Source organism: Chanodichthys erythropterus, chromosome 23, assembly GCF_024489055.1.
Source record: "Chanodichthys erythropterus isolate Z2021 chromosome 23, ASM2448905v1, whole genome shotgun sequence".
In the NCBI taxonomy this organism is placed as follows: Eukaryota; Metazoa; Chordata; class Actinopteri; order Cypriniformes; family Xenocyprididae; genus Chanodichthys; species Chanodichthys erythropterus.
The window spans coordinates 75464-101783 of NC_090243.1; the positions used below are offsets into that span (position 1 = coordinate 75464).

A 26320-nucleotide genomic window follows, 5' to 3' on the forward strand; every position below is an offset into this window, starting at 1 on the left:
GAACACAAAAGATGAATTTTTATGAATATCCTGGCCCTGGTTTTCAATACATATTTCAATTATATTTCCCATACAATTTTGCTAATTATATTTTCTGTTATCAATGATCTTATTCATAAACAAATGATCATATATGATTATCAGGCCACCGTTTTTTTTTTTGTTCAATCCCAAGTGAAAGCCACATGGTGTTTTTTATCTGTGTATAAGTGAAGTTCCTAAACGTAATTTAGGGAGGAGCGAGCCCATCTAATCTTCCAATCAACAGCCAGAGTATATAAGCAGCTGCTTACCTCTCTTCAGTCTCAGCTGTTTCAGCATCCCTCCACCTCCCCAAACTCCACCTTCATTTCAGGTACCTTCCCCTTTGTAATCACATCCTATTTATTCACTGGGGGGTGTATCAGAGCTTGAGTTGAAGATGCTTCATCGAGCCCCTCCTCAGTGGACAGCAAGCCAAATTAGCTAACCTAATACCCTAAAGATTATATAGGCAAACAAACTTGTTAACGTATTTTCTGTGGTAAGAGAAAAGTTTGTGAATGTGGCTTCTGTGCACTGCCATATTTTCACTATGACTGTTATGATGTCTCGTGTGGAAAACGTTAAATAATGAAAAAACTGGTTGGCATGCACTGTGGGTTATGGTAAAGCAAAAGTGACACAGCAGTTTCAGATGGTATTAGAAGCAGAATGAGACCATGCATGCAGAGTATATTGCACTGATATATCATCTGCCACAGCAGTAATGCAGATTTATGCAACTCCAGGAAAAGGCCATTGTAACACACATACCAAAGTCCACTTTCGCTCAAGAGACAATGGCTTCAACAGTGAAAGAGAAAATGACTACATGAAACAAGTTTCAAATAAACATTTCATTAAAATAAATTCTTTATAATGGACCTCTTGAGTTTAGTTGCTTTTTGAGGTAAGATACTATCTTATATATTAATTTCTATTCACTTATTTTTGAATGCTATTATTACTATTAATAATATTTTCTCTTCCAATCAAATAATTGTATATTTATTACTATTTTAAAGCCTATTTTTTATTTGCCCTGGAGCCAAATTAGCTATATTAATTAATTTATTAGATTAATTAGATAATTTACTCATTTAGTTTAAACTTAATCTTCTCTAGTTATACCTTTTTTCTTTACCTTGCGTCACTTTTGCAGTACCAAATGTGACACTTGTTACCCAAGCTTTGAATTACCTCTTTTATGGAATCCCTTTTAGAATGAAGAAAATTAAAAAACAAAACAAAACAAAAAAACAATGAAAGGATTCACAGGTAAGATGACCTTGTTTACATGAACTAAATGCTCATTCAATTTGAATATTCTTATGTTATGCATACAAAGTGTCCAATAAGACAGAAGTTGGAACTCAAATTCAGTTCCAATATGATGTTTTTTTTTCTAGTTTTACACTCCTACTCCACTGTGTTTCAGCACCCTGTTTGGTTTACAGAGCAATATTGTTCTAAATTCCCTGTAAGAGTATACGGGAAGGTCTTTTGTCATGAAACATCTTATAGTGTATTTCCACTGGGTGGCGCTAGTTTCCGCTATTCCGCTATTGTGTTTTTACTTTCACTTTTGCCAGCCGTTTGCTACTCCATTTCTTCAGGTGTTAATGTGCGTGATTGAATGTAAGTTTATTATTTAATTATACAAATTATAAGTGATATATGTTTATTATGTTGTTGTGTTTAAATATTCAGTTTGTGCAACCGAATTTTAATATGTGTACTATGTTGTAATATGAGAGCTATATACAGTGATTCACGTGCATATGTTCACTGCTGTTAATCCCCTCTCTGTGACATTGGTACATGCATAACTTGTGAGTAGTGTGTTACTGTTTGTTTATGTAAATTAATGTTATTGGACATACACTGATGTATATTTTTATTTTGTTCATTTCAGAAAGACCACATTTAATACCTTGCACATAACTGAATGATGCCAAATATGCAAACAAATATAAAGAGTTGAACTGTTTCATGTCTCCTGTCATGCTTCTTACCGGAGCCCCATAGTGGATGAGCATTCACCTAGCTATATTATTAGTTATAGTTCTTTTCATTTGGTCCTTCGAGCCGGAGTTTTTATGTAGACAATTGTCTGCAGAGTTTCGCCACTGCTAAGCAACTGATTGACAAGATGAGACCTCTACTAGCCTCAGGGGACTTTGAAATAAGACAGTGGGCTTCTAATGTACCTTCAGTCATTCAGCACTTACCTTCCACAGTTCGCTCAGAGAGCATTGAACTGTGGTTGCAGCAGTATAATTTGGATCCCCTGGAACCAGCTCTGGGCTTGGTGTGGCACTGTCTAGAAGACCATGTGGGCTTCCGGAATCGTGAAATGATAAATCACCCCCCAACAATGAGACACATTTATAAGGTCTTGGCATCACAATATGACCCCCTGGGGTTTATCATCCCCTTTACCACACGGGCCAAGATTCTTGTCCAGAAGCTCTGGGCCAAACCAAGGAATTCTGATGATCCAAACCTTCCCACAGACTTGCTAGAGAAATGGAATAGGTGGGAGGAGGAGTTGCCCGACCTCAGCAAGATCAAGCTTCCCAGATGCTACATCCCTTCCAACTTTGATGTGGAGACATCAAAATTTAATTTGCATGTGTTCGGTGATGCATCGGAAGTGGCCTATGGATCGTTGACTTACCTCCTTATTGAGCAGCATGGGAAGATCCACACCTCCTTTGTTATGGCCCGCTCTAGGGTAGCCCCCAAACGGCAGCTGTCAATGCCACGTCTCGAACTTTGCGCGGCTCTGACCAGTGCCCAGCTTGCCAATTTCCCCAGTCAGGAACTGACCATCACCATAGAGAAGGTGACATTATGGACTGACTCTACTACTGTCCTGACATGGATACAGTCAGAGTCTTGTAAATATAAAGTTTTTGTTGGGACAAGAGTGGCGGAAATCCAAGAGTTGACCGAGCTTCACTCATGGAGGTATGTAGATTCCTCCAATAACCCGGCGGATGATATCACCAGAGGGAGGAAACTTACAGAGCTGGCAAACCCAGGTAGATGGAGTCAGGGTCCAAAATTCCTTTGTGAACCACCAGATCACTGGCCAGTCACGCCCTTGTTAGAGGCCCAAGATGACATATCAGAGAAAAGGAAAGCTGTCTTCTGTGGTCTGGTTGGGAATGGGGATCAAAGTTCTGGGATTCCTGATGCATCCCAGTATACTTCCTGGAGAGACTTGGTAAATGCTACTTACCAGTTTCTTCACGGGGCAGCTACCCAAACCATGAGCACACAACACCCTGACTACCAGAGTGCGGAAGTACTCATATTGAGTCAATGTCAGGAGGAGACCTTCCCAGAGGAGCTTAGAGCCCTGAAGTCAGCGAAACCTGTGCCTGTTTCCAGTCGTCTGAACACACTTGCACCAGAGTTGGATTCCACACTGAGATTGATCCGTGTGGGAGGAAGACTGCGGAAACTGGATGACTTAAGTCAAATTGAGATCCACCCAGTGGTTTTAGACCCGCACCATAAAGTAACTAAACTTCTTATAAAGCACTTTGATGAACGCCTTCTCCACCCAGGACCTGACAGGGTTTTCGCCGAACTCCGTCGCCATTACTGGATCCTGAGAGGCAGACAAGCGGTAAAGCAACATCAGAGAGAGTGTGTAGAATGCCAAAAGTGGAGAGCCAAGCCAACTGTGCCTATCATGGCTGACTTACCTTTAGCTCGTCTGCGACTATACCAACTGCCTTTTTTCTCAACTGGAGTTGACTGCTTTGGGCCCTTCATTGTGAAGATTGGCCGTCGCACTGAAAAACGATGGGGAGTCATCTTCAAGTGCTTGACGACCAGATGCATTCACCTTGACCTCCTCAATAGCATTGATACCGATGCATTTTTGTTGGCACTTAGACGGTTTATAGCTCGCAGAGGAACCCCATCCGAAATTTTCTCGGATCAGGGGACCAATTTCCGAGGAGCTGCAACTGAATTACGGGAAGCCTTCAAAGTAATGGAACCCAAACTGCAAGAGTTGTTGGCTAACTATCAGATCAACTTTAGGATGAATCCTCCCGCCGCACCACATTTCGGAGGTGCATGGGAAAGGGAGATCAGATCAGTAAAGTCTGCCCTGCAGGTAGTTGTTGGTAGCCAGTCGGTTCCAGAGGAAGTACTACGCACAGTACTGATCGAAGTCGAGGGCATCCTTAACAGCAAGCCATTGGGATATGTCTCATCCGATGTGGCAGACATAGACCCGGTTACCCCTAACATGCTGCTCATGGGGCGGCGAGACACCTCACTCCCCCAGGTAATCTACACTCCTGAACCGCTATCCAAGCGTCGCTGGCGTCACTCTCAAACCATTGTGGATCACTTCTGGTCATACTAAACCCGGCATTACCTCCCAAGCCTTCAGACTCGCCAGAAGTGGCAGCGAGAAACCCAAGATTTAACTGAGAATATGGTAGTGATGATTATGGATCCGCAGCTTCCTAGAGCCCATTGGCCAACTGGTCAGGTAGTCAAGTTGATACCCATTGCTGATGGACACATTAGATCAGCTCAAATCAAGGTCAGTGATCGCTTATACATACGACCTGTGGCCAAACTCGTCAGACTTCCAGCACTTCCGGATGGAGGTGACGCTGACCCCAAGGACTAGGGAATTTATTCTCACACATATTAGCTATGCTAATCTGGGGGCGGCTGTTCTAAATTCCCTGTAAGAATATACGGGAAGGTCTTTTGTCATGAAACATCTTATAGTGTATTTCCACTGGGTGGCGCTAGTTTCCGCTATTCCGCTATTGTGTTTTTACTTTCACTTTTGCCAGCCGTTTGCTACGCCATTTCTTCAGGTGTTAATGTGCGTGATTGAATGTAAGTTTATTATTTAATTATACAAATTATAAGTGATATATGTTTATTATGTTGTTGTGTTTAAATATTCAGTTTGTGCAACCGAATTTTACATTGTGCACTATGTTATAATATGAGAGCTATATACAGTGATTCACGTGCATATGTTCACTGCTGTTAATCCCCTCTCTGTGACATTGGTACATGCATAACTTGTCAGTAGTGTGTTACTGTTTGTTTATGTAACTTAATGTTATTGGACATACACTGATGTATATTTTTATTTTGTTCATTTCAGAAAGACCACATTTAATACCTTGCACATAACTGAATGATGCCAAATATGCAAACAAATATAAAGAGTTGAACTGTTCCATGTCTCCTGTCACGCTTCTTACCGGAGCCCCATAGTGGATGAGCATTCACCTACCTATATTATTAGTTATAGTTCTTTTCAAATATAGTCCTTTGGAAGTTGGCGTGGCTCCGGAATAGAATACAGTTCTTGTTTACCACTGAGGCAAGTGTTCAGTGATGTATCAATATATATTCCAAATACTCTTGACGTTTTAGTATAATACACTTCCTTTTAAGGCTCAGGCATATGATGGGTGGCTCGCCAGTCCTTGCACAGCATTTTGACACTGTTTCGCTCATCTGCTGGAACAATTTGGATTCAAGATTTTTCCTAAAGGAATCAAGACCAAGAAAATAGAAGGACAGAAGATGAAAAATCACATTCTATGACTATTTGGCTGCTCAAACATGTGAAGAGGAGGTGGGAATGCAGCCGATATACAGTGCTTAGCATAAATGAGTACACCCCCTTTAAAAAGAAACATTTTAAACAATATCTCAATGAACACAAAAACAATTTCCAAAATGTTGACCAGACTAAGTTTTATATAACATCTGTTTAACTTATAACATGAAAGTAAGGTTAATAATATCACTTAGAGAACAAAATTTTCAGTTTTACTCAAATTAAGGTGATGCAAAAATGAGTACACCCCACTGAAAGTCTCTGAAGCAAAGCTAAATTTTAGACTACAAGTGTCTATTTGAACAAGAATTCAATCACAGGTGAGTCTAATTATTCATTACACAGGTGTCCAGCAGACAGTTGACTATAAAAGGGTGTTAAAACCCTTTCCCATTTCATGCTGTCAGCAATGGCACCACATGGAAGAGAAATGTTATAAGACCTGAGAACGAAAATAATTTCTTTACACCAGAAAGGTAAAGGCTACAAGAAGATCAGCAAAGCTTTACTTATCAGTCAGAATACTGTAGCAAAAGTGGTACAAAAATTAAAAAATATGGAACTGCAACCATCTCACAGAAACGTCCAGGAGGTCCATGGAAGTAAAGACATTGACAGGAGTGTCTTCTGATGAGAAGGGTTGAAGAAAATCAGCATGCAAGTTCACTGCAGTTATCTAAAGAAGTAGAAAGCCAAACTGGGGTGACTATTTCCCGTGACACAATACGGCGTACACTGCAGAGGAATGGCATGCATTGCAGGCACAAAAAAGCCCACCTATAGCTTGCCAGGGCCCATGCTGACAAAGATGAAGACTGCTGGGACTCTATACTCTGGAGTGATGAGACCAAGATAAATGTATTTGGAACTTGTGGCTTCAAAACTGTATGGAGTTGCATAGGTGAGGAATACAAAAAAAAAATGCATGGTGCCTACAGTGAAACATGGTAGTGGCAGTGTCCTTATGTGGGGCTGCGTGAGTGCTGCTGGTGTCGGGGAGCTGCATTTCATTGATGGCATCATGAATTCACAGATGTACTGCTCTATACTGAAAGAGAAGGTGCTACCATCACTCTGTGCCCTTGGTCGTTGTGCACTTTTCCAACATGACAATGATCCTAAACACACATCTAAGGCCACTGTTGGATGGAGGGAATTCTGAAAAGACAAGTTGAGCATCACTCTCCATCCAGCATCCAGTCTCTAAAAGAGGTCATTCTTGAAGAATGGAAAAAGACAGATGTTACAAAATGTTGCCAACTTGTTCATTCCATGCCTAGAAGACTCTGTATGGCCTCCATGATTTTTAATGACAGCACCAAGTACTAGATGTAGTAGTTTTTGTTGTGGGATGTCCTCATTTTTGCATCCCCCTAATTTGAGTAAAACTGAAAAATGTGTAATCTAAAAATTGTTTTTGTGTTCACTGAGATATTGTTCAAAATGTTACTTTTCAAAGGGGGTGTACTCATTTATGCTGAGCACTGTAGGGCGGCGATGAGCGACACTCCCCAAAATCTTTTGATTGCAAGTCAGTTTCGGCAAGACCTACAGTATGGATTTCAAGCAGTGTGAAGTCTGTGTGAGTCCCATAGACCCCCCAATGATCATGACGTGTATTTTGCCTGGGCTGTGTCCATGCAGAGGCTGCCACTGAGGAGCCTAACTGCCCTCAGTGCAACACCATGAATGTTAGGACTCTCTGCAGAAGGATAGCCCTCTTGTTCAATGAAATGTCTACCTCCAGTCAGCCGCCCTTCCTCCCTACCATCTAGATGGGGCTGCGAGTCTGTTTTTTTCCTGAGTTCTTTCCTGAGGTGCACGATGAGGTGTAAGGCTTGATTTTCCTGCTAAACAAAAACTGAGATAAAGCGTCCTGCAATAAAGTAATAAAACTTTAATCTGGAAAGAAGATCTCAAAGAAGTAGAAATGGGCAACGCCTTGCCCCCACTCCACACACACACACACACACACACACATACCTACTTAACTACAATGTGAGGACGTATGACTGGATACCCTACCTTTAGGGACTACCCTTTCTGAAGGGTCTAGAGACTAAAGAAAGACATCACTGCGCTTCTGGAGAAGCCGTTATTACAGATATCACTTGATTTTATCAATAAAACACTTCCTTAAAGACCTGACACTTTACCTTCACATTGGGGACAGTATTTTATATGTCCAATTTGGGGACATACACAAACTCTGATCTAGTCATCCTTTGAGGACTGTGGAGATACACAGACTCTGGTTAAGGTACACTTTCAGGACTTTGTTGTAACTTGTAATTTTATAAGTTATTTATCCTAAGAAGTCATAGAAGTGGAATATTATAATTCAAAGTTTCAATACTGGGTACTGGAATCAAGCTAGAGCAGAGAAACTAGTGTGAGAGACTAAACTGGGCTTTTTAACTTCTTCAAGAGCACTGAAAATGGGTAGCATACATTTTCATTTGATTTGCAGCTTGAGATCAAGTGCCTTTGGATTGCTCAGTTGGGAAATGACAATTAACATTCAGAAATATTATTGATTCGACTGTATTGACTATCAGAGAACAAAAGATGTACTGAATTAAGCTGAATAATGAAATTATTGTCTTCTGCAGAACTGTTTTACAAATGGAATACAAATCATGTCAATTGTTAAAATTTGCAACAGTTATTTTATGTGTGAAGGTGTTTTGAAATGAACTGTATAGTATAAACACACCTTAGAAATAAAGTTGTCTTGACTTCAAGGCAGAGAACACTTCCCTGACCACTGCCTGCATCCTTCTAGTTAATTTAGCATTGACTGCAAATAATCATTACCCCAAAAACATCTTAAGATGTTTTCCTCACCAGTGTCATCTCTGGCTACTCACTGGGGCCTTAAGACATTAGGCATGTTTTCTGCAAAATGTAATAATAGTCAAAAAAACTATATGAATAAAAATAGTGACACACACACTCCGATAAAATGACTCTTTGGGGACTCTAGTGATACACAAAATCCGATAAAATGACTCTTTGGGGACTCTAGTGATACACAAAATCCGATAAAATGACTCTTTGGGGACTCTAGTGATACACAAAATCCGATAAAATGACTCTTTGAGGACTCTAGTGATACACAAAATCTGATAAAATGACTCTTTGAGGACTCTAGTCATACACAAAATCTGATAAAATGACTCTTTGAGGACTCTAGTCATACACAAAATCTGATAAAATGACTCTTTGAGGACTCTAGTGATACACAAAATCTGATAAAATGACTCTTTGAGGACTCTAGTCATACACAAAATCTGATAAAATGACTCTTTGAGGACTCTAGTGATACACAAAATCTGATAAAATGACTCTTTGAGGACTCTAGTGAGACACAAATCTGATAAAATGACTTTTTGGGGACTCTAGTGATACACAAAATCTGATAAAATGACTCTTTGAGGACTCTAGTGATACACAAAATCTGATAAAATGACTCTTTGAGGACTCTAGTCATACACACACTCCGATAAAATGACTCTTTGGGGACTCTAGTGAGACACAAATCCGATAAAATGACTTTTTGGGGACTCTAGTGATACACAAAATCTGATAAAATGACTCTTTGGGGACTCTAGTGAGACACACACTCTGATAAAATGACTCTTTGGGGACTCTAGTCATACACAAAATCCGATAAAATGACTCTTTGAGGACTCTAGTGAGACACAAAATCCGATAAAATGACTCTTTGAGGACTCTAGTGAGACAAACTGATTAAATGAGTCTTTAATATTAACAATAACAACACATTGTGGCGAATAACAGAAATTAAAAAAGATAAGAAAAAAAAACAATTTACAAAGGACAACAATGAAAATGCAAAACTAGCACTAACTTGGAGGCTTCCGTACTTCCTCCATTCACCCATCTTTAAAATCTCTCTACTTCCTCCTTTACCTTCACCCTCCTCCTTCCCTTTACATTCACTCGCTCTTCTCACAACCTTTACATTCGCTCCTCCCTCTTTTCATCCCCTTTACATTCACTCCTCCCCTTTCCACAACCTTTACATTCGCTCCTCCCTCTCTTCATCCCTTTTACATTCGCTCCTCCCTCTCTTCATCCCTTTTACATTCGCTCCTCCCTCTTTTCACAACCTTTACATTCGCTCCTCCCTCTCTTCATCCCTTTTACATTCGCTCCTCCCTCTCTTCATCCCTTTTACATTCGCTCCTCCCTCTTTTCACAACCTTTACATTCGCTCCTCCCTCTCTTCATCCCTTTTACATTCGCTCCTCCCTCTTTTCACAACCTTTACATTCGCTCCTCCCTCTTTTCATCCCCTTTACATTCGCTCCTCCCTCTTTTCACAACCTTTACATTCACTCCTCCCTCTTTTCATCCCCTTTACATTCGCTCCTCCCTCTTTTCACAACCTTTACATTCGCTCCTCCCTCTTTTCACAATCTTTACATTCGCTCCTCCCTCTTTTCACAACCTTTACATTCGCTCCTCCCTCTTTTCACAATCTTTACATTCACTCCTCCCTCTTTTCATCCCTTTACATTCGCTCCTCCCTCTTTTCACAATCTTTACATTCGCTCCTCCCTCTTTTCATCCCCTTTACGTTCGCCCCTCCCTCTTTCACAACCTTTACATTCGCTCCTCCCTCTTTTCACAACCTTTACATTCACTCCTCCCTCTTTTCACAACCTTTACATTCGCTCCTCCCTCTTTTCATCCCCTTTACATTCGCTCCTCCCTCTTTTCACAATCTTTACATTCGGTCCTCCCTCTTTTCATCCCCTTTACATTCGCTCCTCCCTCTTTTCACAACCTTTACATTCGCTCCTCCCTCTTCATCCCCTTTACATTCGCTCCTCCCTCTTTTCATTCCCTTTACATTCGCTCCTCCCTCTTTTCATTCCCTTTACATTCGCTCCTCCCTCTTTTCATCCCCTTTACATTCGCTCCTCCCTCTTTCCCACAACCTTTACATTCGCTCCTCCCTCTTTTCACAACCTTTACATTCGCTCCTCCCTCTTTTCACAACCTTTACATTCGCTCCTCCCCCTTATCCCCTTTACCTCATCCTTTATATTTATGACATATAGAAAGTTTAGTGACATTCCATCGAACTTCATTGTAACTGAACAATGAAAACAGAACATTGAAAATGAACTATTCTGTCTTCATTAGTGTTCTTATACTCCTTCTTACTTTCTTGATATTCTGATTCATTCCATCCTCAAAACAATTTCTACACCTTTATCCTAATTTCTTTTAATTTTCCTCCATTTATTACAAAAAGAGAATGATGTGCAAAGTGTTAAGATGGCATGTAAAATATATTTATAAGAGCTAATATGGGATTATTTTACTTGGGATAAATGGTACAGATTATTTTTGATTAGTTTATGTAACATCGCAGTACAGTCTTTTGCTAACAACGTTAATGTACAGCACCTTCAATGAGCTGGTCGCTAGTTGAGCCACTCTCTTCAGACAAATAAGTCAAATAATACTTTTAACACTTTCCACATCATATTATATTTTTACAGTATTTTTATATATTATATATTTATTTTTTTACAGTAAAGAAGTTATAAAAGGCACTGAAGTGTTTTTGTGTTTGTGCCTCCTCACAAACCACCCTTTCTTTTAAGAGTCGTGATCCTGTTCCGCACATAATTTTTCACACCAGTCCATGTTCGCTGCTTCAAAGCTTCTGGCTCTGCGTGAATGCATCTTTCACAGTCTTGCTTACCAGGAACTTTGCATGTCTTGATGAACTTCATCATGTGTCTCTCTACTGCTTTTACCTCATTGTCCTCCCATTTCTTTTTTGGAGCGTTTGAAGAACCTATGGAATAATTAAAAATGTAATTCTCATAACAACTAAATCAGTGAGTATGACCAAATCATACATATGTCCTAATGTGTAGATTTTTCTGAATTTTGAAAAGCCCTTGGATGGATATTGCTGCTTGGAGCTAATTTATGGTTATTTGATGATTATTGTGCGTGTAGTTTAGAGATTTTTCTTACCTTGATCCTCTTGTGAAACAGATTGATCAGATTGAACAGGTGGATCAGTCTCTGCTGGTGCGGTTGTCTGAGATACGTCACTGTAATCCTCCTCATCACTTGACATGGAATCACCTTGAGCCTCAAGTTGCTCTAAACAGTTGATAAAAAAAAATAAAAAAAATCAACAGTTTATTGATTATACTTAGCATCTGTAACATATGATAATGTACAGTTTTTTGCAAATATATACAGCACAGACACACACAGACCGTCCAAGTATACTCATACCATTTGGGTCAATTTCAATGTCGTCAAGTTTCTTTCCTTTGAAGTCAGACAGTGTTCCTTTCTCCATGGCCATTAGGACTTTACTCATTTTTGCCAGCTGCAGTGTCCCCTCTGGTAACCGGTAATACTGTCTGTGGATTCTAATATCGTGACCAAGGAAATCAGCCAGCTGGTCTGCTTCATTCTCATCAAGGTTCAGAACTTTCGACATGGTTGCTATGTGTTTCCTGAGCCTGGTTGATGACAGCGCTTCGGGATTCTTTATGCCACATTCACAAGCAGCTTTATTGATGCACTCTCCTCCTCTGTAGGCAGACATCGCTCCACATCTGGCAAACATAAAGGGATTCTCTGCTGGAACGCCACAAACCTCACGTGTTTCAACGAGCAGCTCCATGGCAGTAACCATCGAAGGCTTGAGGAGCACAGGAACCTTTCTCCCCCGTTTACCACGGATCTCAACTCTGGTGAAGTGCAGGCACAGCTTCCTCTCAAACTCAGACAGACAGATGGCGATGTCTTTGTGTAGCTCAGAAGAATCCCTGCTTTTAAAAGCTGACAAAAGCATCCGGGACACCTCACCTTCTCTTCTTCTGTTGAACAGGATGACCTGGGACAGCGTGACTTTGGCTAGAGCAGCATAGCTGTCAGCAGAAGGGCAAGTTCTGAGCTTACTTAGGAGCTCATTGTGTTTCTTGTCAAGATGTGCATGTAGGACTTTGACGTCCTGAGTGAAAGGAATGATCTGTGGTGTGTTCCACTTGGCTTCTTTCAAAGTAGTTATAGCACCAGCAGAAATGTACTCATTCCACCTTGCCTGGTGTATTTTCCTGAAGTCTCGAGCACACTCAGCACGGTCATGATCTCCATACATCATGGCGTTGCTCTCAACAATGCTACAGATCTTGTTTAAAGAATGCCCAAGTTTGAGAGCTAAAGAAGGAATACGGTAGAAGTTTTTCTCTTCATCGTAGCCAGATACAACTTTAACAGCTGCTATGACATGTTTGAAGTTTGCTGGTATGATGAAGTCTACCATTGTTCTCAGTGGTGTAAACTTCCTTGCTTCAAGAAGAAGTCTGCCAACTTCTCTCATCTTCTGCCTGATGTAGTCATGTCTGGTCACATCAGACCCCATCCTGTTGAACATGTGCTGCCCCAGCTGCATGATGCATATGTCGGAATGGACTACGCGTGAAACGTCATCATAGTTCATAAAGGATAGTACTTTCTTGAAACCTGTGCTTACTTCTAAGCCAACTGGTGTGTTCAGAGCACACAGAGATCGAACTCTTTTCCTGCCCTGGGCTTCATCATCTTTAGGTTTCAGAGGACAGGTTTTGATATGTTTCCAAAGGCTACTCTTGTTGTAAAGCCCTTGGCAGTAAATGCAGTGAATAAATTCTTTGGCTCTTTTTCCTTTTTTTGGACGGTAACAGGCAATCATCTCCCCATGTCCTTGTCTCACAACATCTGTGTTGTGGGCAAAGTTGCCCCTTTTTCTAAGGTGGTTTAACTGGACTCGTCGTTCCTTTGAATTTTTTGGATATGCTACTGCCTTTACAACCTCCACTTCGTTGCGATGGACAAATTCAAGATGTCTTGCCATTTTTGAATATGGCTTAGAGCAATAAAGGCAATACTGCTTCTTCTTGTATGTCTTGCATTCCTGCTTTGGTGATGGCATGGACTGAATAAAAGTCTTATCACCAGACAAGGTGTTTGTCTCTTTAGTTTGGCATTTCATCTTTTTTGGTGATGGTGCCGTCACAAATTGATTAGATGAACTACCAGCCTCTTTGAGTGATTTTGGATGCATCAAAGCACTTTTACCCATGTCATGTCCAGAAGAACTACCATCCGATTCATCAGAGTTGATTTTTGGTATGTAGTCAACATCACTGTAGTCTGTGACATCGCTGTAGTCACTGATGGCACTTCCTGAATACTGAATGAGAAAAAAATGAACACTTACTCAAATAATTCCAAATGTTGTTTTTTTCCAACTACTTTTTTAGTGATCACATGAGTATACCACTGCCAGAATCTAACAGAAGAGATCGTATGTGAGCATAGTGGGCATGGCAGCAGTTCCCGTAAAATTACATTTCCTGGATTGTAGGCAAGTAAAGTCATAACTATGAAAATGATTTGAGTATACACTGCGTTCCAAATTATTATGCAAGAGACAAATCAGTAAGATTTCTGTACAATAAACATTCAGATTTTAGTTTTTCTAAGAAAATGTTTGTTTGTTTATTTATCCATGTCTTTTTAGATAACTGGTATCAACCTCAGACAAAATAATTTGCCAGGTCTATGGAAACCCTACTTAGAGGTTGTTCCACATTATTAAGCAAGTCACAGTTCTCATGCAATATGGAGAGGAAGAAAGATCTTCCTGAAGATGAAAAGCATGAAATGGTGCAATGTTGTGCAAAAGGCATGAAAACAACTAATATTGTGTGAAATTGAATGGAGATTATCAAATTATCATAAGATTTGTGAGTGATTTAGAGCACAGCAGGACTCAGTCAGATAAAGGCTTGTTGAGGAAAGTTCCTGTCAAAAAAATTAACTGTATTAAAAGGGCAGCTATATAAAAAAGCCAGTGTTGAGCAGCAAACAGGTATTTGAAGCTGCTGGTGTCTCTGGAGTCTCAAGAAGCTCTCCATGCAGGCTGGCAGTTGTGCGTAAAGATGCATTTCAGCCACTCCAAACCAAACCTCACAAAGAGAAACATTTACAGTGGGTTTAGAAATACATGAAGACTCATTTTTAAATAGTTTTATTCACTGACTAATGCCGTACTACAATGGATGGTCTAAATGGATGGATTTCTGGATGGTTGGTGAATGGCCACCACGTTCCAGCAAGACTGCGATGTCAGCAAGGAGCTGGTGGCTGATTGTTTGGGCTGGAATACTAGAAAGTGAGATGGAGGGTATTAAAATGACTTTTGCAAGATATGTGGAGTTCATAATAATTCATTTTCAGCTATGGTATAAAAAGGAGGATAGTGCACAGTACAATGCACTATTTGTACAATGCACTATCCCATGCTGCAAAAAAACATCACAGCAATAAATCTGTTTGAAAATGTATTTCTTCACCAACTGTTAATGTTTCTCTTTGTGAGGTTTGGTTTGGAGTGGCTGAAATGCATCTTTACGCACAACTGCCAGCCTGCATGGAGAGCTTCTCAAGACTCCAGAGACACCAGAAGCTTCAAATACCTGTTTGCTGCTCAACACTGGCTTTTTTATAGCTGCCCTTTTAATACAGTTAATTTTTTTGACAGGAACTTTCATTAATAAGCCTTTATCTGACCGAGTTCTGCTGTGCTCTAAATCACTCACAAATCTTATGATAATTTGATAATCTCCATTCAGTTTCACACAATATTAGTTGTTTTCATGCCTTTTGCACAACATTGCACCATTTCATGCTTTTCATCTTCAGAAAGATCGTTCTTCCTCCTCATATTGCATGAGAACTCTGACTTGCTTAATAATGTGGAACAACCTCTAAGTAGGGTTTCCATAGACCTGGCAAATTATTTTGTCTGAGATTGATACCAGTTATCTAAAAAGACATGGATAAATAAACAAACAAACAAACATTTTCTTAGAAAAACTAAAATCTGAATGTTTATTGTACAGAAATCTTACTGTTTTGTCTCTTGCATAATAATTTGGAACGCAGTGTATAAAGAGTTACATGGCAAGTCACATACCTGTCTTTTTCTTGATAGCCTTAAAGAGGGTACCTGGAAGAGGAGAAATACAAACAAATAAAAATAATATTTAATTTAGTCCTACCAGTCCAATACACCCAGACCATCCCAATAATTGAGCAAATGAAGATACCCACCTCTCTTAATGAGAGTGTCTTAGACATCTGTGATGAGAGAACCACAGGTGTGGATACAGCACAGGGTGAAGATAAGGGTGGAGCAGGAGAAGATGGAGGCTGTGCTGGGCTGGATGAGGATGATGAGGGCTGCGCAGGCGAGGATGAGGATGACGAGGGCTGAGAAGGCGAGGATGAGGACGACGAGGGCTGCGCAGGAGAGGAGGAGGTCGACGAGAGCTGCGCAGGCGAGGATGAGGACGACGAGGGCTGCGCAGGCGAGGATGAGGACGACGAGGGCTGCGCAGGTGACGTTGGTGGTGCAGGAGGTGGTGACGTTGATGAGGTCATTACAGAGGTGGACACAGCACAGGGTGGTGATGAAGAGGATGCATCAGTTGTGGACACAACTAAGGATGACTGTAACAGTTTGAAAATATAATCTGAATAAAAACATAAGGTCTACAAGCAAAAGAAACTATTAATTAATATTAAAATAATTAGCCTGTTAATGGACTGAGGTGTTGATCACAGAGTATTGTTATGATGTTGACATATTACTCAATCTTACTTTAGCAATCTTATTGCGTTCCTTTTCAGTTTCTGCTCTGTTAAAACGTTCATAGCAATCTTCATGATGTTTTCTTAATTTTGCCAGTCTTGATTGAAACCGCTTCTGTGGATATATAAAGAAGTATTTAGCATAAAGGGTTAGTTCACCCAAAAATGAAAATAATGTCATTAATTACTCACCCTCATATTGTTCCACACCCGTAAGACCTTTGTTAATCTTCAGAATACAAATTAATATATTTTTGATTAAATCCGATGGCTCAGTGAGGCCTGCATTCAATGCAATAACATTTCCTCTTTCAAGATCCATTAATGTACTAAAAACATATTTAAATCAGTTCATGTGAGTACAGTGGTTCAATATTAATATTATAAAGTGACAAGAATACTTTTGTGCACCAAACAAAAAAAATAACGACTTTGACAATATAGTGATGGGCTGATTTCAAAACACTGCTTCAGAGCTTCACAAATCGAATCAGTGACTCGGATCTCCTATCAAACGGCTAAAATGCTGAAATCACGTGACTTTGGATTCATAAAGCTCCAAAGCAGTGTTTTGAAATCGGCCCATCACTATATTGTCGAAAAGTCGTTATTTAGTTTTTTTGGTCCACAAAAATATTCTCGTCACTTTATAATATTAATATTGAATCACTGTACTCACATGAACTGATTTAAATGTGTTTTTAGTACATTAATGGATCTTGAGAGAGGAAATGTCATTGTTTTGAATGGAGGCCTCACTGAGCCATCAGATTTAATTAAAATTATCTTAATTTGTGTTCTGAAAATTAAAGGTGTGGAATGACATGAGGGTGAGTAATTAATGACATTATTTGAACTAACCCTTTAAACAAACATAAAATGTACATTAACAATATTGAAAATAAAATTGTGACAATAACTAGGTAACTAGCAGAGGTGGGTAGTAAGGTAGTAAGACTACATTTACATTCCATAACTTTTGGTGCTTGAGCGGTTAATAAACATAACTGCATGTGTCTAAAGAACATTGTAGCTGGAGCTACTTCTCTCTGTTTATGTCTATGAAGAGTCACACAGATACTGTGCTTCTCCGCAGTGGTTCCTTCCAGACCAGGAAGGAACCTCTTTAACTTTTTACATTTCTTTTCACAGAAATTACATTTCTAATGACAAAATATTATTTTGTACCATTTGGAGCGTTTACACAAAGTGTGCTGGATGAAGTGGACACGCACCTACAATCAACTAAAAACAAACCTTCTAATGCATCCTACGGTCTGCCAGCGATAAAGATCTTTTCTAGTTGAACACCTGTGCACCAGCTGTTAGTAGTTGCCTGTGTTGAATAGGGTGTTCAGTATTTTGGGGGCGGAGCAATGAAGGGAGGGGTGTGGTTGTTTGGGTGTCGATTTCAAATATCAACAGTTTTTCCCAGAAATCATCTAATAGTTGCTGCATTATGAGACAGTTACCGTTTTTCTTGATGTTCTTGCTTTGCCTGACTGCTTATGTGGACCACTGCTGTTCACCTCGTCCAATCCAGGTGAAGAAACAGGAGCAGCACAATGGGGCTAGATGCCAGAAAAGGAACCAGTGAATATAAAAATCAGAAATGTTTGTATAGAACAGAAAAACCAGTAATTAATCTAGCTGTCCTACAGTAACTTTATCTATCACTCCTTTCCTTCTGTTAACACCCAGACACACTACTCACAAAAGAGACAATAATATAGAATAATGATACAGATGTTTTAAAGTGGACTTACCGATCTCTGCGGACCCAAACTGATGGATGGCTTTTTATCAGAGGATTCAGTTGATGCTTGATTCAAAGGCTTGAGAAATATGAGACCACAATCACATGGTAACTAATCAGATAGTAAAAGATTATCCTGAATTACTGATCAATCTTTCTATCATTTTTTTGATAGTACCTTGACTCGCCATGGCCAGTCTGAGTCTCCGTAATTGTAGGTGATTTCTTCTCCTGGTAGAATGTCTCGCACAGCAAAGAGACACAGGTGAGGTTTACTGCTCACTTCAAGGGTTCTCATTTTGCAAGTAGGATTTCTGTGTTCATCATTTACAAGTCTTCCCAAGGAACCATCTTCTTTAGATGCATCCATGCTATAAAGACATAAAATTATTACTCAATACTTGTAATCTTATATATGCTAGACAAGTAGAGTTATTTTTAAGTGGTTCTGAACTCAAGCCCTGGAAACCCACCGCTCTGCATAAGTTGTATGTCTCGTTTTTTAATCTACCTGATTCAGACCATCAGCTGATCATCAGGACACAGCTCTATGAACTCAACCGAGTGTGTCAGGTTAAGGAGACAAACAGAATCTGCAGAGAGGAGGGTCTGAGAACCACGGATCTATCGGATAGTGTATGGCAACATCCTCTCAGCAGACAAATGCATCTAACATTCACCATTTTGTTCTCTTTTGGGAATACGGTTAAAAACGAATATTGATGACTCAAAGAAACTGCACTCAGCAGCCTTCAAGTCAGTTCATGGTTAATTTTAAGTATTAAGGGTGTGTTCACACTTGGCATGTTTGTTTAGATTAAAATGAACCCTGGTGCCATTGCTCTTTTATGGCACTTTCTCACTGTGCGGTACGACTCAACTCGCTCGGTTTGTTCTTCCACTGCAGTTAGTACCGCTTCAAAGTGATTGGGATTATAGTCTGATCATTACAGTTGTGCTGCCACCTCGTCTACTGACCACGATAGAGGCGTTTCTTTTTTCAAGTTGCATGTGATGGTCATTTAAAGCAAGTCGATTAAAAAACACAAGGCAGCAAACCCGCTAGAATTAAATCTAGCTGGTGTGGTAAATCCAATCTAGTGTCTCTGCGGATGCTGTTATACTCTCTGACAAATCAGTGATCTTCAGTGCTTACACGTCACATTTCAGTATCAGTATGGCACGTTTGGAACCTCAACCGAAGTGGTGCTATTTAAAGGGATAGTTCACCCAAAAATAGAAATGTTTATCTGCTTACCCCCAGCGCATCCATGATGTAGGTGACTGTTTCTTCAGTAGAACACAAATTACGATTTTTAACTTAAACCGTTGCTGTCTGTCAGCTGTATAATGGAAGTCAATGGAAAGTCCATGTATAAAAGTCCATAAAAATTAAGGGGCCGTGCCGAGCCGTACCATGTAGTGGAAAAGCAGCATTCATTAGAACGTGTGAACACTGCTATCTGAACCCTGGTGCACACTAAACAAGTGGACAGAGACTACTGAAAAGATGGGTCTTGGTCCACTTCCAAACAAACTCTGGAGCAGTTCGACTGAAATATGAACGCAACACGGACCAAAGAGATCTAAACGAAACAAAAACAGGAAGATGAGACCCTAAAAAGGACAGAATGCTCATGCATACCTGTTTTTTCTCTTCATAGTCGTGATGTTGCCCATAACAGTTCAGTACAGGTGTCAGAACCGGAGGGATTCCTGCCGCTGTTTTGACTTTTACACATTTTATAAACTCTTCACAAGTTCTCAGCTGGTCAAAATACCACCATATGTAGGCTACGCACACAGCATGTGCGGCAAGTTCTGTCATAAAAGCCCACCAATCAGGTTGTGAACATATCATTATGCCTTTAGGTTCGACGATAGAAATGCTAAGTGGACCCAGACCAAACGAACAAAGCAAACCAAACTACAAACATGAACACACCCTAAGTATCTTTCAGTTCCAGATGTTTTAGCATCTCTACTACATCAATCCAACAGGTCTGTACTCACCACCAATTTCTGCCACGCCACTGAAAATCAAACAGGAACGCGTTCTCGGCCTCAGTGTAGTGTTCAGTTCGGTCAAGACTTTCCTCTGAACTCAGAAGTTCACCTCTGTATTCAAGAACGAAATCACCCCTGAAAAAAGCTCTAGTGGTGAAAACTCCACGCCCTGAAGAGGAGAAATGCATTAGATTCAGCAGTTTATTAAGTCAACTATCATTTTGATCATTACTTAAAGTTCTCTGCCATATGATGTACATTATATGTAAAAGGGAAATTGCTGAATGAAAATAGTCAACAGCCAGGCAAATTTCTAAGTATGCTGTGCTTTTTATACATTACATTATACTTTAAAGTCTTAAAATTATACAGTTAAAATTTTTATACTCTTTCATACATAAACAATATTATCTTGGCTTTATATAGTTTAGAATAGAGTGCTGCAGCGATGACGTATTTTTGTAGTTCACACACCCCTGGTTCCCTCAACTAAAACCCTATATGTTGTTTTAACTGGCTTTTGTATTGCTGCAGAAACTAAGCTTAAGTTTGCCTATTAAATACACCACAGTTGCAAAACTTCATCGTCCTCATGATTAAGCTTCAACAACTCGTCTAGTACGTGTCTGTGTTGCAATATTTTTAAAAGAAAATTCTGTGTTTAACATGCATCGCTTCTGGATAGTTTGTCTTTGTGGTGTATGGATGTTTATGGATGGTTTTTGGCTTTAGATAAAGAGTTTTTTTGTTGTTGTTGATAAATGTGCCTCCAGGAACTGTAAAACTTTAAAAATCCATCTCCCTGTTTAATAAGTATAATGTTTTGCATTCTTATAATGTATGTTTGAATGGTTGTGTACAGTGTACATCCCTAAATCTACCTCTAAACACAACGAGGCTGTGAAAGTGACTAGTGAGTAGATGACTTTATCTGTTCAGGTGATGATTTTTAATGTCCCAGACAACCTCTGTCTCCCATTTAGACACTTGTTAGCAACTACCTTTAAAGTAAAAGCTTCTTTTTTTTTTTTAAATCACAAGAGGGTATTACTGATGTATATTTTGTGTCTTAGAAAAAAAAAGTGAAAAAGCAGCCCTTACTTCAGGAATTTAACCAAAACCCAATAATAATAAAAAAAAAAATTAAAAAAACATTGATCATGTACATGATCATGCACAACGATATACTGATAGCTCCAAAAAAAGAATCACCTTATTGAAGGTCTTACGGGTATGGAACGGCATGAGGGTGAGTAATAAATGACATTATTTGAACTAACCCTATTATAAAAATGATCCATTGTCCTGGTTTACACACAAACCAATAACCACCTAAATGTTCAGTTTACCCAAAAATAAATTTCTGTCATTAATTACTCACCCTCATGTCGTTTCACACCCGTAAGACCTTCATTCATCTTCAGAACACAAATTAAGATATTTTTGATAAAATTCAATGGCTCAGTGAGGCCTGCATTGAGAGCAAAATCATTTCCTTTTTCAGTGTTCAGAAAGCTACTAAAGACATATTTAAAACAGATCATGTGACTACAGCAGTTCAATACTTTTTGTGTGCCCAAAATCACCCATCACTAGATATTATTGAATAAAGTGGTTATTTTGTTTTTCTGTGCACAAAAAAATATTCTCATCACTTCATAACATTAAGGTTGAACCACTGTAGTCACATGACTGTTTTAAATATGTCTTTAGTTGCTTTAGAGGTCTCACCGAGCCATCAGATTTTATCAAAAATATCTTAATTTGTGTTCTGAAGATGAATGAAGGTCTTACAGGTGTGGAACAACATGAGGGTGAGTAATTAATGACAGAAACTTCAATTTTGAGTGAACTAACCCTTTAAACTACAAGACTTTATTTGTAAAGCAGGTTATTCTGCATTAATGACATCAAGACCTAACCATTCGTGTATATCAGCACTTCTCAAAGCGCGGAGGGGATTCAATCCGGACCCGCCTCCATTTCGTATTTCAACAGCAGTAATTGTGTGTAAGGGATTAAAAGTCTGGATTTCCTACTTTGATAAACGCATGTCAAAATCATTTGTTTAGTGTTTTATGTCTTTTTGGAGATGGTCCGAAATTAAAGCGAAGGCGAGATATTTAAAGTTTTCCTCCGTGATTCAGTTGCCATGACATCCAGTGAGCATTTAGGCTACTTTTGATGTAATTGGGCGCGAGTTGCGTGACGCGACACTTCACGCGCAGTAAGCGTTTGAATGGGTGTGGAGCAGTGGTTCTCAACCTGCGGCCCGTCACAAATGTAAATGCGGCCCGCGATATGCCGACCACAATAATAATAATAATTTTAAAAAGTAGCATACAATTTATTTTTGTTTTAAAATTTAAATTAAAGCGAATTAAAAAAATATAAATGAGCTATAATGCTTTATTTGTCATATAAAATAATTTTGGTGAGCATTTATTATTTTCAGACATCAGCCAATGTAGAATAATGACGCAATCACTCAGTTAACGAAACAAACACAAGTGTGCGCTTAGGAAGAGTTCAAACAGTAGCCATTAATTTTGTAAATTTAAGCCTCAAAATGGTCAAATTTGTTATTAAAGGAGAAAAACAAAATGTGGAAGATAAAATGAAGGAACACAAGCAAACAAGAAGAGTCGCAGCATCAGCAGTAAAGGTAAGAAGAATGGAAGAATCAGTTTGCTGTTAATGAGCGAGATGGGCAGCCTTCCTGTTTGCTCTGTAGTAAAGTACTTGACAAGCAAAACCTACAATTTCAAAAGACTGAACTGTGAATTCGATGTGTTTGATTGATGTATTTTAAATCAGTAAAAATAACCGCATCAGCGCACCCGCGGCTGGAATGAGCCCAACTCGGCCGCGCGCTAGCGGATCCGATGCTGCGCCAAGGATTGCGACATGACAGAAAGCTTGATATCGTCAGAGATTGTAATTAGCCTACAGTGCACTCATTGTTGTTTGTAAAAAGAGCTGAGTAATATTTGCTTATTAAGGCGTTTATGTGATTGTTTGGTGACTATTGCGATAATGTTGAAGAGAGTCATAAAGTCATACAGAATTAAATAGCAACTTAAAGTGATGTATATAGCCTACAGTTTGTGTGTTCATTGAGCATTACTGATTATTATTGTAAAGCTAATGTCAGTAAGTTAGTTTTTATTTGTTATTTATTGTGTGCAACATCTAAGTATAATAATAGTATTATCTGCTAATACCATAACATTAAATCTGATTGGTTTGCATTGGTGACGTCATATGTAAATTATATGCGGACCGTGAGACTTGCACTTGGACCATTGTGCGGCCCACTGGGAAAAAAGTTTGAGAACCACTGGTGTATATGGTTAGTCATAAATACTTGCCTTTATATTTGCTGATGAACTGCTCTTGAAGCCCAGGCTTATCAGTTCTATGGGTCATGTGATCCTCTGCATCCTGCAGAGGTGTTTTACGCCTTTTGCTTTTCAGCATTATTTCTGGAAAAAAGAAATAAAAAGAAATATAAGGTGAATGGATTAAATAAGCATTTTTAAAAATCTTTTTGATCTTACTGGAATTGTTCACCCAAAAATGTACATAATTATTGTACTAATCCTCATGTTGTTCCAAACCTGTGTTGTGTTTTTCTGTGGAACACTAAAGTTTATCTTTAAATGTAATACAGAGCTCTATGCAGTGACAGCACATGTGACCAGTCTAAAACAGGCATTTAGATAAAAAAAAAACAGCAATATCATTGATGCCAAAAACCATTGTGACCAGATGATTGATATCAATCCATATTCATGTTAATTTAAAAGCTACAGATTTTCAGTCAGTAACCTGATAGATTCATATGGACTATTTTGTCTGCTTTGGAGCTTGACACACAGAATAAAAAAATACTATAAAGTGTCTATGTACTGTCATTGTGCAAAAAAAGCTCTGTGAAGATAAATAAAAAAACACTTTTGTGTTCCACTAAAAAAAAAAAAAAGTGTAAATAATGTATTACATAAAATTAAAAATGACATCAAATAATAAAAAATGAAAATTAATTATTTCAAATTACAATACATACTGTTGATATTTTACAAAAATTGAGAAAAACAGGCTACCACTGATTAAATTGTAGAATCTAAAGAGATATTATATGAAATATAACAAAATTCTATTTGCTCATCAATGCCTACAAATAAGCAATAAACTGTTTTTTTCCTTATTGCAAAAAAAAAAAATAATCAAATGAGAATCAAACTCAAATACAATCGAGAAATAAAACATTAACAGAAAATAATTTAACCACTAAAGTAAACATACATCTTACTAACTTTCATATTTCACAGTGTATTTTAGTTATCATGCATTTTCGGGACAACACTTGATCTCACCTCTCCAGCGTCCATTGATGGGGGTTGTCGTCTTTTTCGCGTCAAGCAATGCCATGTGACTGCATTTCCCGGGAAAACACATCCACAGCTGACGTGCGTGCATGACGTAGTTACGTATTTGGATTTCACGTTGAAATTGTGACTACATTTATTTGACATAATAAATATTTTGGCAAACACCTAGATCTTTGTTTGTTTTATTCACAGTACTGGTTCTTCAAACTTAAATAAAAAATAAATAAAATAAAAACGGAGGCGTACGTCTTTCTAATGGACAGAGCACATGATCACTTTTAAACGATCTCTTTGGAACACATATCTTAATTTTTACTAATTCTATTTAATCAAATGTTTGAGTTAAAATCAGGGAGATGTGTGGATTATTTCGAGGCTCTAAAATAAACTTTAACGTGCACTTTATTAACAGCATTTTCTTTCATTTTTTTTTTTAATTTATGGTATTTTATATTAAATATAAAGGAAGGAAAAGCTGCTAGATCTTGTAAAAGTGCTTTAAAAACGCATATCCACGACAGATTATTCCATAATTTGAGCAGCACTTGTGATCTCTCCTCAGAGCTCATCTCACTCTGCACTCAAGCTGCTGCGCTGCTGCTGTGGGGGATGGGCGGGAGGCGCGAGCGATCAGAGGCCGGTGGGGGAAGGGCGGCGAGTCACTCAGTGTCACTGTCTGCAGCTCTCAGCTAGGGCTAGGGTTAGGGTTAGGGTTAGTGTTAGGGGAGCAGGGGTTTCACATCCAGTGCCTTTTAAAATCAAAGTATGAACAAAATAAATCTGTAAACAAACATGTAAACGTCCCAGCTTGAGTCATGATTCTTTTAAACACTTTTTATACTAAACACTGTAACTGCTCTCTCTCTAAATATAAAACAATGTTTGCTGTAACTGCTCTCCTATTATATATTCTCATTCATATGCATCCTTAAGATGTAAACCAGTATGTGCATTTCTTAAAACAGTTCATACAAATAACAGCACACAATGAATTACCTGCAATAGCCTGTAACCAGTTCATAATCCTTATATCAGTGTCATCAGAATGACAAGTCCTTGTATCATTGTTCACAAAGACACTCTGACAGTATTTTCAGAAGTAATATGGATACGATTTTGATGTCAGTGATTGAAAATACACAAGACTGCACTTTATCTGTATGGCATACATTTCAACAGTATGAACACGTCACTCTAGACTGGATGAGACAGGATTCAGATATACTTTCTGGTGGTCTGTCAAAATATTACAGTAGCTACAATGTCATGTGATATAATGACAGCCAGTGGCACAGATCATCACCAAACCGTCCATTCCAGCGTGATGAATATGATCCTCAACTGGATGGAACTGGAATAAATACTTTGACTGTTGCGATCATCCCAATCGGACTTATGATAGCTGCCTGAATTATAATAATGCTCTGTTCACTGTTGGACAGAGGAGAACTGATGACAAAGAAATGTTTCAAGGGTACCCCAAACAAGTGACGAACCTGGCTGGAACATGCTTGTTCAATGAACACTTGTCAGTGGTGTTGTCTATTACCTGAAAGTTTTCATCATCATTGTATGTGTGTTGTCTGCAGCAAGTTTCTGTATTTGGGTGAATATTTGCAGCAAGTGTGTTGTCAAACTGATCAAGATGTTTTGTTCATTTTTTCTGTTTGCATGTGTTTTCTTCAGTTGTGCGCGGTGATCTCTCTCAGCCACCGTAATATTTACTGTATAATGTAAAATGCAAGTAGACTGCAGTAACATAGCATTACATCAGTCTACAGTTTATGTAGTGAACAGTACATAGTG

At 38.9% G+C, this 26320-nt stretch overlaps 1 protein-coding gene across 2 annotated transcripts; it reads right to left on the reverse strand.

Moving 5' to 3' along the window:
• Window positions 1–10076: 10076 nt before the first annotated feature.
• On the reverse strand, window positions 10077–25124 carry LOC137013935 (uncharacterized). 2 transcript variants are annotated; one of them, XM_067377987.1, is made up of 11 exons: window positions 23492–25124; window positions 20127–20289; window positions 18292–18484; window positions 18124–18192; window positions 17830–17928; window positions 16368–16472; window positions 15818–16096; window positions 15681–15713; window positions 11945–13892; window positions 11675–11806; window positions 10077–11489 (listed from the first exon to the last, which is right to left on the reverse strand). In XM_067377987.1, the coding sequence occupies exons 1-11, from the start codon at window positions 23598–23600 to the stop codon at window positions 11269–11271; spliced, it is 3351 nt and encodes a 1116-aa protein (XP_067234088.1). In that variant the 5' UTR covers window positions 23601–25124; the 3' UTR covers window positions 10077–11268. The 2 variants fall into 2 exon arrangements, with proteins under 2 accessions (XP_067234088.1, XP_067234087.1); XM_067377986.1 differs by having other exon boundaries at window positions 10079–11489; window positions 15818–16216.
• Window positions 25125–26320: the final 1196 nt, after the last annotated feature.

Bases quoted from the DNA above. Each gene is read 5' to 3' on its own strand.
- LOC137013935 (XM_067377986.1), bottom strand. From the start codon at position 23,600: ATGCTGAAAAGCAAAAGGCGTAAAACACCTCTGCAGGATGCAGAGGAT. The intron at 18,193-18,291 runs GTACTATCAAAA...ATATTTCTCAAG, and splicing joins ACTGGCCATGGCGAGTCAAG to CCTTTGAATCAAGCATCAAC. The intron at 13,893-15,680 runs GTATGTGACTTG...TTTCTCATTCAG, and splicing joins GGCTATCAAGAAAAAGACAG to TATTCAGGAAGTGCCATCAG.